We start from the raw sequence: 13,073 nt of genomic DNA, 5'->3' as shown, positions 1-13,073 counted from the left end.
CCACATGAAAAAAGTACTATGCATCTTTTTTTATACAGGACAATCCAATTATTAGCTACCTCTCAGTTCCCAGCAAGAAGTTGCTATTATCAAAAGGCAGCCAAAAAGCAAAAGGCAGGTTTGCAGGGCTGCAGGCAAGGAAGAAAGCACTACAACATGCCTTCCTGGATGCAGCCCTGCAAACGTATCTGCAGAGGAGAGAGGTACCGTGCAGTTATGTGGCCCCCAGTACCTCCACTCCCCATGGAAAGTCCTGCTATCTGGGCTGCAGTGCCTCCTTCCTGCAGCTGCCAGGCCCACACCTTCCCCTCCCAGCTACAGGCAAGTTGGCAAGGCTGCAGCCATGGAAGACATCAAAAAGTGGCATAACTTGCCACTATTTGCCAATATTTGAATCCTATTAACATTAAAGTCTATGGAACAGGACTGGTTCCTGTAAAAAGGTTGCTATTGGCCAGAAGTTAATATCAGGATTGCTATTAACCAGCATCCACTGTATAGACAAGATAAAGATAGAGTTATTGAAGCAATATGGAAGTTATTCGGTATATTTGTAGAACCTGATCTTTTCATTCAGGTGTATTTCATCCATAAGCTAGAAGTTCCATCTCTGAAAACTTAAAGCAAAATTTGCCATTATGAATGCTGGCTAATCACTGTAACTGTGATACATACTTTGAAAAACACTGCAACTGGTTTTTAATAGTCCCATGGATCATTTTAATGAAGTTTACATTCCAGCTCAACAGAAAGCTCAGGAATCTTCTTCCCTGTTAAGGAAAAAAGTGGAAATAAGCCCAAATTAGGAATCATTAATTTAAGATCCATTTCAAGTTGTTAACTGCGAAAAAATGGTTACTAGCCTTCCATAACTGTTCTTCTTGGAGATGTATTCCTCATGTTCATTCCAATGTAGATACGTGCTTACCCCAAGCACCGCCACCAAAAAGTTTTTCCCTGTGGTATCCGTCTGGTCGGCGCTGGTGACCCCTGGAGTCATGCTCTCATACCGCTGGAAATGAGGCCCCACCAACCCCTCAGTTCCTTCTTGCCAGCTAACTCTGACAGAGGTGCAGGTGAGGAAGTTTTGGAATGGACATGAACAACACTCTCAAAGAACAACAGTTACAGAAGGTTAGCAACCATTTTTTCTTCAAGTTTTTTACATTGCTCATGTCCATTCCAATGTAAGCGACTCCCAAGAGTTGCACAGGTAGAGGGTTCGGAGTTCATTGACACACTAACACACACAGCGTGGCCAAAACTCGCATCATCTCTAGTTTGCTAGGTGATGGCATAATGGGATGCGAAAGTGTGAACTGACAATCCTGTTGCCACTCTCCAGATGTCCTGAATCGGAATTTGTGCCATGATGCCACCGCTGATACTTGAGCTCTTGTAGAATGGGATGTCAGCAGAGGAGCTGGGACCTTCGCTAGACCATAACATGTGCGGATACATGAAGCGATCCACGATTAAATTTTCTGGGCCAGGACTGGATGGCCTTTCATTCCGTCTGCAATAGCTACAAAACTGTACATCTGTGAGTGCAGATATCAGCAGATATAAAGCAGATATCTGAGGAGTTGCAGATCCCTACTGGGAACGGCAGCAGTGAAAGCAGCTGCACGTCTCACAGAAGCCAGTGGCCCACGTAAGCAATTCTTCTGGCGTGGCTGAACCGCCTCCAGCTCCACTCACTGGGGCAGACACCAGGCTCAACGGCACCTGTCCCTGGTCGTGCTAGTCCAGGGGCATTACTCCTGGGAAATTCTGCGCAACTGCGCAGCAGAAAAATGTTGTGTCCCCCCATTTGCTTCCTTGCAGAAAATGATTTCTGAAGCTAGCTGCACCAGTACTCACTCACCCCTCCACAACAGCTCAGATGTGTCTGTTCGGGCAACTGGGGGAAGAGATAATTCACTGAGGGAAGGGGGGTCTGGAGATGCCCTGGCTGCCCAGGGACGTTAGTCCCAGCTGGAAGGGAGGAAAGGAGGACAGAGACAGAGTTGCCCCTCCACCATGCACGGAGCAGCCGGGGCTGAGTCAGATCAAGACGCAGAAACTTCCCATGGCTGCAGGAAGCTCTGCACTGTGGGGAGGGAGGGGAGAGAAAGCTGTCTTGGTGCTGAGGAGGGGTTTGGGAGAGCAGCTCCTTGTCAGAGACCCCTCCTCCCACCCCCAGATCGCCCTACTCCAAGTCCCCTCCGTATCAGGAGCCCCCCGCACCCTCACCCCCGCTGACCCCCACCTCCTGCATCAGGAGCCCCCCCCACCTGGACCCACACCCACTGAGCCCCAAGCAGCAGCACTCTGACCCTCCACCCGACCAAGCCCCACTACCCCAGACCCCACCCCTGCAGAGTCCCATTTCCCCTGCACACATAATCCCACACTAAGCCCCTGTGCATCCAGACCCCCCACCGAGCTGCCCGTACCCAGATTGTGCCACACACAACCCTGGTACTCTTGAGGGAATTCTGCACCAAAAAAATTCTGCAAAGTTCTGCATATTTTAAATTATCAAAATACAGAAACAACAATATAATCACACCATTTTCAATTATTTTGGTAATTTCAAAATACTTGTCAGCAAATAATTGAAAATGGTGTGATTATAGTGTGTTATTTTGACAAAATATGCAGAGTTTTAAAATAGTATGTGCAGAATATTTAATTTTTTGGCACAGAATTCCCTCAGAAGTAGAGTGTGCAAGCCGGATATCTATGTTATATCCACAGATATAAATTTGCTATCCGCACAGGGCTCTATGGATTTCCAAAAGGGCTTAGTCCTTTATATAGAAAGGGCAAGTGCACGCCTAACATCCAGCGAGTGGAGTGTCTGTTCCTCCCTTTTAGCATGTGGCTCGCATAGAAGACTGGAAGGAAGGTATCCTGGTTGCTGTGGAATTGTGAGACCACCTTTGGCAGGAAGGCTGGGTGTGGCCGCAGCTGAACCTTGTCCTTGAAGATGACCATGTATGATGTTTCTGAAGTAAGAGCTCTGATCTCTGAGACTCTTCTGGCAGAAGTAATGGCGACCAGGAGGGCCACTGTCCAGTACAGGTAGAGCAGAGAGCACATTGCCGGTGGTTCAAATGGGGGGCCTGTTAGCCTTGCCAGCACTAAGGTCCCAGGAAGGGACTGGCTGGCGTACCTGGGGGTATAGCTGCTCCAACCCCTTAAGAAAACAACCACAGATCAAGTTTGAGACGATCAACCAGTCATTCACCCACAAGTGAAAGGTCGAGATTGCAACTAGATGGACACTAATAGATGACACCGTTAGGTCTTGCTGTTTCGAGGGGAGTAGGTAATCTAGAGGGCAGTGTCGACTGAGTAGGGGAGATGCCCTTTTTGCTGAGCAGATAAAGAATCTCTTCCACTTTGCCAGGTAAAAGCACCTCATCAACAGGCCCAGAGCATTCCAGTTCTGTGGGGCTCAACCATGGAGCTTCCACGCCATGAAATTAAGAGACTCAAGCTCAGATGACAGACAGCCGTGGTCCTGAGAGATCAGGTCCGGAAACAGGGGCAAGCTGATTGGCCTGTCCACTGAGAGATCTAGGAGGGTGGTGAGCCAGTGCGGATGCATCCAGGCCGGGGCTATCAGGATAAGACACATCCTATCCCTTCTGACTTTCAGCAGGACTCTTTGTATGAGAGGGATGGGAGGGAACATGTAGAAGAGATGGCCTGTCAAAGGGAGGAGAAAAGTGTCTGTGAGCGAATTCAGGCTGTAGCCTAGGAAGGAGCAGAACTGAAGATACTTCTTGTGCTTTGTCGTGAACAGGCCTACCTGGGGGTTCCCCACCTCTGGAAAATGGTACTCACAGTGTCTGGGTGAATGGACCACTCATAATGGTTGGAAAAGGATCTGTTGAGATGGTCCACTAAATTGTTCTGTGACCCCGGGAGGTAGAAGGCTTTGAGGTGGATCAAGTGGCTATGCAGAATTCCCACAGGCAAAGAGCTTCCTGCGAGAGGAGTGTGCTCTGCCCTGCCTATGTAAAACGTTGCTGTCATGTTGTCTGTAAGGACCGACATGCAGTTGCCCACCAAAGGGGGTTGGATCGGCTGGCAAGCTAGGCACACTGCAGTCAGTTTCCTCATGTTGATGTATAACAAGAGCTCTTCCAGGGACTAGGGGCCCTGAATCCTGAGGGTCCCCAAGTGAGCCTCCCCATCACCGACACATCTGTGACAAAAGATATTGGCGGTTGGGGCCTCGAGACTGTGACTACTGCACATACTGTGAGTGGGTCAAACCACCAAAGGAGGGTGGAAATCACCAACAGAGGAAGCGAGACTGCCCTGTCCAGATGGTGTTGGCCCAGTGCCAGCCAAGTCTGGAAAGCCCTGAACCATAGTCTCATGCGTTGCACCACATTGGTGCATGATGCCATATGCCCCAGGAGCTTTACACAGTTTCTTGCTGCGGTGATGGGGAAGGCTTTGGCCTGGGTCAAGTTGAGAACCACCCCAATTAATTCTATCCTTTGAACCGAGAAAAGGGTAGATTTCTGCATGTTTATCAACAGCCCCAAGGCCTGGAAAGTTGACTGTATTAACTCCACATCTGCCTCAACCTGGGCCTTGGATCAACCTCCGATCAGCCAGTCATCGAGATAAGGTAGACCTGAACCCCTTGTCTCCTTAGGAAGGCTGTGATGACTGCCATGCACCAAGGGGCCGCTGACATGGGAGCACCGTAAATTGGTAGTGCATGCGGTTCACAACGAATCGTAGGAACCTTCTGTGTCCCCAAAAAACCGCAATATGAAAATATGCGTTCTTCAAATCAAGGGCAGCATACCATCCCCTGGATCCAGAGAAGGGATAATGGAGGCTAAGGAGACCATGCAGAACTTCAGTTTCTTCATGAATCTGTTGAGGTTTTGCAGGTCGAAGATTGGTCTGAGATCACTTCGGGATTAGAAGGAGAGGGAGTAGAGCCCCCAGCCCCTTAAACTGGTGGAACCTCTTCCACTGCTCCTACCCTTCGGGAGTGATGGCATCTCTTGGACCAGAAGCTTCTCATGAGAAGGGTCCCTGAAGAGGGACAGGGACAGAAGGTGGGAAGGAGGGGAACAACTGAATCGAAGGGTGTATCCCAGTTCTATTATGCATAGCATCCAGCAATCTGAGGTAATGTAGGCTCATGCCTGATAGAAGTGGGATAACCTGTCTACAAATATAGGGGAATTTGGATCCACACATTGTCCTGGTACGTCATTCCATCAAAATGCCTGCTTAGACCCTGCCGATTGTCTTGGGGGGGAGGTACTGGAGCAGATGAGGACTAGGACAGAGGCCTTCTCTTACAGCCTTTACTCCTTCTCCTGCTGTAATCCTGCCTCTGCTGTGGCAGGAAGAAGCAGGGCCATTGGCTGGGGCTTATAATGCTTCTTGGCAAAAGCCAGTGTATGTAATCCCATGGATTTCAGGGTGGCTCCAGAGTCTTTCAGACCATGGAGCTTCGAGTCTGTCTGCTCCAAAAAGAGCAACTTGCCTTCAAACAGAAGGTCCTGCACAGTCTGCTGCACCTCATAGGGCAAATCAGAGTACTGAAGCCATGAGCTTCTTCTCATGTCCACAGCCAAAGCCATGGATTGGGCTGCTGCGTCTGCCATGTCCAAAGCTGCACGAAGGGACGCCCTAGCCACCAATTTCCCCTCTTCAGCTATGGCTGAGAATTTGCCCCTAGATTCGTTTGGCAAAAGCTTGAATTTAGCCATTGCGCTCCAGGAGTTGAAATCACACCAGCTCAGCAACACTTGCTGGTTTGCGATCATGAGCTGGAGACCGCCAGTTGAGTAAACCTTCCCGCCAAAAAGGTGTAGTTTTTTGGCATCTCTGGCCTTGGGAATCAGCCCTTGCTGACCTTGACACTCCTTGTTTGCCACTGAAACAACCAACAAACCCAGTAGTGGGGGAGGGAGGGTGTACAGAAATGTATACCCCTTCGGAGACACAAAGTACTTCTTCTCCATCCTCTCTACAGTGGGTTGGAGGGATTCAGGGGTTTGCCATAAGATCTTGATGGGGTCCAAAATGACATTGTTCAAAGCAGTGGTCTTGAAGCCGCAGAGATGTCCATCAGGGTGTGGGATATTCAGAGATCTCCTCCACCTGGATAACGAGGTTCTGGGCTACCTTCTTGAGGAGCTCCTGGTGCGCCCTATAGTCATCCTGGGAAGGCGCTATACTTGTCCCCACCACCGCCTCATCAGGAGAGGTGGAAGAGGATGCCTGTATTGGTAAGAGGCCTTGTTCCTCACCCTCTGCACCAGCTAGGTCCCACGAGATAGGGTCTTGCAATTTGGTACCAGGCTCGGCACCAAGGCCTGGTCACTACTCCAAGGGAGGTGGTGCAGGATCTCTTGACTCCAATGCAATGGAGTAGGACCTCCTGGATTGTGCACCCTGGACTGGCTGAAAAGGGTCAGGGATTCCAGAATAAATACTGTAGTGGCGGTCAGTGGCCAGGCTATTGGCAAAATACCCAGGCTCATCTCAGTTGTTGGGTGTCACCGATTGGAGTCACTTCTTGGTGACCAGAACAGAGAAGTTCCGACCGGTGCTGGAGAACAGTGCCAGGAGGGAAGAGACCAGTGCTGTGACATCATGTTGGCTTGCCCTTTGATGGCACCTAAGGTCTCGGCACCATGGCCATCCTTGCCTCTGGTACTGCCACTATCTGCTCCCGAATGGCAGGGGATGGCAATACCGGGTGGGACAATAACTCCCTCGCTGCCTCAAATTTCTCTGGCATGGATAGTAGCGCCAGGGCCGAACTCCAGTGGCTCTCTTTTGGCGGTCAGTCCAAAAGGTGCTGGACTCAACTGTGCCCTTCCTGGGGCCAGAGTCAACGGTACCATACGCATTGCTGGCATCTCTGAGTGGCCCAGCATGGGTCAAACTCTGTCAATGTCTCACAGACCTTGGGGTTGGGGAATGCCAATCTTTCTCTGCTTTTTTCTAGATACCGGCAATGGAGAGCAGTGCCAAGAGTCCCATGCTGGAATTGTCTTCCTTAGCACTGGAGATGCGTGTTGGTGCCCCGAGTCCTGAGCCATACACCCAGAGTGCTTCCTAGGTGCCGGAGACGTGGAACGATGTTCTATCTCCCTAAGAGATGCCAGAGTGCTTCTTATGGAAGTCAAAGTACCCAGTGCTGGGTCAATGTGACTCTGCTCCGCAGGGGGACAAAGCACTGCCTCCATAAGGAGGAACTTGAGTCTAGTGGCCCTGTCCTCTTAGTTCTTGCAAGCCCTTGCAAATCCTGCAACGCTCCTGCATGTGGGTCTCCTCCCAGACACTTGAGGCAGGTGGAATGTGGGTCGCTAACCAGCATGAGCTTATGGCATGATGCACCCGGCTTGAACCCCGGAGTCCAAGGCCTACCCTGATGCCAGCGAAGGGCTAACCCCGCTAAGTGGGGTCTGCTACAAACAAACTCGAACTCTAGAAAAAGAAGTATTTACAGATGATCAGCAAAGTCCACAGAGAGGTACTGAAAAAACGCAAGGATGAGCAGCAGTTTCAGTGACTTTCATGAGCAGTAAAAAGGAACCAAGGGGTTGGCAGGGCCCTATATAACAGCGCTATGAGGGTGCAACTCCAGGGGGCACCACAGCTGACCCAACAGATACCACTGAGAGAAAAAACTTTCCAGCGGCAGTGCTCGGGCAAGCACACACCTACAGTGGAATGGACACAAGCAAGCATTCGAAGAACTACTTAAAGTCACAGGTAATGTTTCTTAAAGAAAAAAATTTCATATATTTAAGTGATATTCTGATTGTTTAAGAAAAGTAGTAAGATTCTTAAGCATTTTTATTTCCTAGAATAACTGAAGAATTGCTTAGTATTTATTTGTACTGCAGTAGTGCCTAGGGACTCAAACTGGAGATCAAGAATCCAATATGCTAAGTACTATGTACAAGTTCAGGCTAAGTTCTCCAGGTACTATACAGTTCACCTGGTGCTAAGAGCTCCTTAATAAAATTAAGTCAGGTGTAGAATCACATTAATTCACTATCTTTCAAAAGGCAGAGAAACTGTTTACACATAGCGGTGATTTTCTAAAGTCTTTTTTTAGTGAGAAAACAGATTTGTAACAGAGTCAAAACAATATTTCAGCCTGAGGAAAACTGGAATTGTGGTTGGTTTATGGAATAATAGGTCTGTTGTAACAAGATCTGGAGAAACAAGCATACATGTTGATTTGTTGCTAAAAGATAGCTAATGCAGATTTATACATTTGTATAATAGCTAGTTTTCGATGCTTCTATCATCAATATATAAATAGGAAATATTAAAGTAAACCAGATCATTCAGAAACTACCTAACTAGAGCAACAAAATTATTTAACATGGCTAATATTACCCTTAATTCAAATAATTATATTGTTTCTGTAGCATAGGATGTGACCAAGTAAGCACAGTTCTGAGATTTTTCAATACCTTTGAATGCACTAAGTCAATGACACAGTAACAAATTTAGAATTTGTTTTTGCTGTAATGTTATAAGAATAAGACAACTAGTTCATTAACGTACTTTCTCCATTGGCTTAATATATATCTCAGTTTCAATCCGTGCTATGGCATTTTAAGGTGTGTAATGTATAGACCTCAATATTCTCTAGTGTGCAAACCAAAGTAAAAAGTTACAGCTGAAAACAATTTTTCACTGAGAAGAGATCAGGTTTAAGACTTCTGCAAACAGTACAAATCTGACTCTGCAGAAACTGATAATACTTCCATAATTCCAAAAGTGGGCTATGATGTGGAATCAGAAGGGTAAGAATTATACTGTAGTTTCTGGAGTGCTTTCTCCCTTTCCTGACATTCCTGCAGCACAGAATGGTTTGTCTGTACTTAGGGAGACAAAAAGTCAACGGTGAGACAATAAGAACTGGAAAGCCTGTTTCACAAGGTGTTACTTTCATGATAACAGATGGGGCCAAATCCTGTTGTCTTTACTCAGCAAAAGAGAGATTCACTTTGGGGGAAAAACCTATATATTGGCTCTTAGCTCCATAACCTGAAATAAGTGGTGAATTGTCTGTCTAAAGTTCATTATATGACTATAAGAACTGGTACTTCCACAAATACTATGTCACAAAAAGACTAACTCCGAAAGAAGTTAACTTAAAATACTTGAAAACATATGGAAAAGCATAATGGGAAAAATGTGTTACCTCTTCTTTTTTTATATGGTTAACACTCATAAAGCACTGAAGCAACAAATCTTTTACTTCGTAACTCTCCTCGAGGTCATAATCAAAACACAGTAACATCTGGTGTAAATGCCATAGACGAACTATATCTGCACCCTAAAAAAAGAAAGAAACACAGCTATGCTGTAGTGAAAGTAAACCCAATTACATTTTTAGATTTCGCTGTCTAAGAGCTCTCCTGCCAACCACATTTCAGTTTCAGGACCTGAACCAGTCCTGTACCATATAGGCAGTGGTACTTTTTCAGACTGCATAAAACATTAATTTCCTTGTTATAGTGGAAAAGGAAACAGATTAAAACAACATGCATGACCCCAGAAAAAAGACTTGCAGTGAATCTGAGAGTCTAAGAGGAAGCCAAGGAAAAGAAACCAAAGATCATTAGGGTAAGGGGAAGAAACAAGACAATGTTGCAGAGGTGGGATGAACCATGACAGAAGCAATTAGAACGATGAAGAAATGACAAAAATGAAAATGACTGTAGAGGAAACAATTTCTTGGGTACTGCCACAGATGTGCACAGTGCTTTACAGATCACAGTTCAGACAAAAATCGTCCGAGACAATTAAATCAAAATCAAACTGAAATAAAGCAAATGAGACGTAAGGCTGGGAGCTAAGAATCAGCAATAGAAAGCTACGCAAAAGGAGTGGACATGCCTCTGGAGCACACTGGGTGTGGAACTGCAGTTATGTCTCTGCCTCAGTTTCACCTAGTTGCCTTTCAATAAATTCAATGAGGCTTGTATACAGCGAATACTGCCCCTTCTGGGGTCTAGTTTATTTAATCAACTGCCAAACATGGTATGTAAACAAGCCTTCTCCCTCAGCTGTAACTCCCCAGGCTTCTCCACTGCCTAGTCTCTCCCCTGATGATTCAGGGCATTTCCTAGGCCTTCCTGTCCAGAAAGCTTTGTAATCTCTACTCTGGAAATCTGTGTTCTGGGGTAGTTCCTCTCCCCAGAAGGTTCCTCTGTATTCTGGCTCTTCATAAAGCCCATGTGTTCCTTTACTAATTAACTAACACCCAGCTACTGAAAGACACCATAATAGAGGTTCAACTTAAATGTATACCCCAACTTAAAAAAATGTGTAAGAAAACCAAAAAAGTGAAAGAAGCAGCGAGAGGCAAAAAGGCATCCTTTAAAAAGGGGAAGTTAAATCCCAGTGAGGAAAATAGAAAGCAGCATAAATTCTGGCAAATTAAATGTAAAAATATATTTAGAAGGCCAAAGATTCAAAAAGAAATAGCAAAAAAAATGTGTTAAGTATATCAGAAGCAGGAAGCCTTCTAAACAACCAGTGGGGCCACTGAACAATCGAGATGCTAATGGAGCACTCAAGGACGATAAGTTTCAGAGTAGCAGCCTGTATTCAGTAGTTAGTCTGTATTCGCAAAAAGAAAAGGAGTACTTGTGGCACCTTAGAGACTAACAAATTTATTTGAGTATAAGCTTTCGTGAGCTACAGCTCACTTCATAAGGACGATAAGGCCATTGCAGAGAAACTAAATGAATTCTTCGCATTGGTCTTCATGGCTGAGGATGTGAGGGAGATTCCTAAACCTGAGGCATTGTTTTTCAGTGACAAATCTAAGGAACTGTCCCAGATTGAGGTGTCATTAGAGGAGGTTTTGGAACAAATTGATACACTAAATAGTAGTAAGTCACCAGGACCAGATGGTGTTCACCCAAGAGTTCTGAAGAAACTAAAATGTGAAATTGCAGAACTGTAGTCTGCAACCTATCATTTAAATCAGCTTGTGTACCAAATGACTGGAGAATAGCTAACGTGATGCCAATTTTTAAAAAGGGCTCCAGACGTAATCTGGATAATTACAGGCCTGTAAGCCTGACTTCAGTAACGGTGTTGGATCATATTAAAGAAGTTCTGTATTAAAATCACAAATGAGTTGGATTCCCTATAATCAGTAATACCATGGAATTTAAATTAAGATCTCTTGGGTTTTGGTACCGTTTCTCTCCCTCTATGTGAAACTTGCAAGCTACTAATTGTGTTAGTACATTCTAAGACAGAGTCTGTTCTCAAAGCAATTCTTTGTAACAACTACTCACACAGAGAATGCATCTGATGAAGTGAGCTGTAGCTCACGAAAGTTTATGCTCAAATAAATTGGTTAGTCTCTAAGGTGCCACAAGTACTCCTTTTCTTTTTGTGAATACAGACTAACACGGCTGCTACTCTGAAACCTGTCACACAGAGAGAGACTCAAAGCAATACTCTGTAACAGAAACAGCACCCAGAGACTCCCCACCCTTTTGTTGTATTCATCTCGCTTTGTTAACAATTGTGATTAAAATAGAGATAGAGGATGTGTGTGGATAATAACTGAATGATCAGGGAGGTGCCAGCCTAAGAATCAAGTGTCCATCGACTGAAGAAGGTGTCAAGTGGAAATAACCAGAGGACCCCCGGAGAGCAAACTGGAATCCACCCAACAGCCTCAAGGATGGGAGAACCAAAGAACAAGATAACATCTGGCAGCACGGAGCCATCAGAAATATGCTATCTGCTGATTGATTCAGCAATAGCATGATGAAGCAATTCCCATAGACTGGCGTAGGAAGAAATTCCTAGAAAAATGGACTCTAGAAAGTGAGAACTTTGGGGTCTGATTCTGCAAATCAACTTCCAGGAGCGTCAGATGAGCATCTGACAAGGCCCTGCTCCCTCCTCATGGCCAAGCCACCTGGCCGGTGGCTTGGCATGAGCAACTCTAAGGCTAGTAACTATGGTAACAACCTTGCAGAACCTGTGTGTGTGTGTGTGTGTGTGTGTGTGTGTGTGTGTGTGTGTGTGTGTGTGTGTGTGAATAAATATGAAATTGAATGGAATGTTATAGCTATAACTAACGGTTTACTATGATTCTTTCTGTATTCACAATAAATGTAGCATTTTGCCTTTTCCCCTTTAATAAGATCCTACTGGTTTTTATTTTATTGGTACAACAGGGCAAACTGGTTGAAACTATAGTAAAGAACAAAATTGTCAGACACATAGATGAACATAATTTGTTGAGTCAACATGGTTTTTGTAAAGGAAAATCATGCTTCACCAATCTACTCAAATTCTTTGACAGGGTCAATAAGCATGTGGACAAGAGGGATCCAGTGGACATAGCATACTTAGATTTTCAGAAATCCTTCGACAAGATCCCTCACCAAAGGCTCTTAGGCAAAGTAAGCCATCAAAGCATAAGAGGGAAGGTCCTCTCATGGATTGGTAACTGGTTAAAAGTTAGGAAACAAAGGGTACGAATAAATGGTCAGTTTTCAGAAAGGACAGAGGTAAATAGTGGTCTCCCCCAAGGATCTGTACTGAGACAAGTCTTATTCAACATATTCATAAATGGTCTGGAAAAAGGGGTAAACAGTGAGGTGGCAAAATTTGCAGATGATAACTATCTTGAGTAATTTTGTAAGACCCAGGCAGACAGCAAAGAGCTCCAAAAGGATCTCTGAAAACTGATGACTGGGCAACAAAATGGTAGATGAAATTCAATGATGATAAATGCAAATTAATGCACATTGGAAAGAATAATCCTAACTATACGTATAAAATTAGCTGTTATCGCTCAAGAAAGATCTTGGAGTCATTGTGGATAGTTCTCTGAAAACATCCACTCAATGTGCAGCAGCAGTCAAAAAAGCAAACAGAATGTTGGGAACCTTTAAGAAAGGGATAGATAAGACGACAGAAAATATCTTGCCTCTATATAAATCCACGGTACGCTCACATCTTGAATACTGTGTGGAGATGTGGCCACAACATCTCCAAAGATATATTAGAATTGGAAAAGGTTCAGA

The 13,073-nt window shown here is 45.3% G+C and overlaps 1 protein-coding gene across 2 annotated transcripts in view; it reads right to left on the bottom strand.

Annotated features, from left to right (window-relative positions):
• The window catches only part of NCAPG2 (non-SMC condensin II complex subunit G2), a 119,460-nt gene that overhangs the window by 92,609 nt on the left and 13,778 nt on the right, over window positions 1–13,073 (bottom strand). For both annotated transcript variants that reach the window (XM_038391915.2, XM_038391916.2), the window contains exons 6-7: window positions 9,209–9,343; window positions 676–770 (exon numbers count right to left, since the gene is read on the bottom strand). In XM_038391915.2, the coding sequence (XP_038247843.1) occupies window positions 676–770; window positions 9,209–9,343 (230 nt within the window). The remainder of the gene's footprint in view (window positions 1–675; window positions 771–9,208; window positions 9,344–13,073) is intronic.

The sequence above is a fragment of the Dermochelys coriacea genome, chromosome 2 (genome assembly GCF_009764565.3).
Source record: "Dermochelys coriacea isolate rDerCor1 chromosome 2, rDerCor1.pri.v4, whole genome shotgun sequence".
In the NCBI taxonomy this organism is placed as follows: domain Eukaryota; kingdom Metazoa; phylum Chordata; order Testudines; family Dermochelyidae; genus Dermochelys; species Dermochelys coriacea.
The sequence above is the reverse complement of the archived record's forward strand: the minus strand, read 5'-3'. Positions and strand labels throughout refer to the sequence as shown.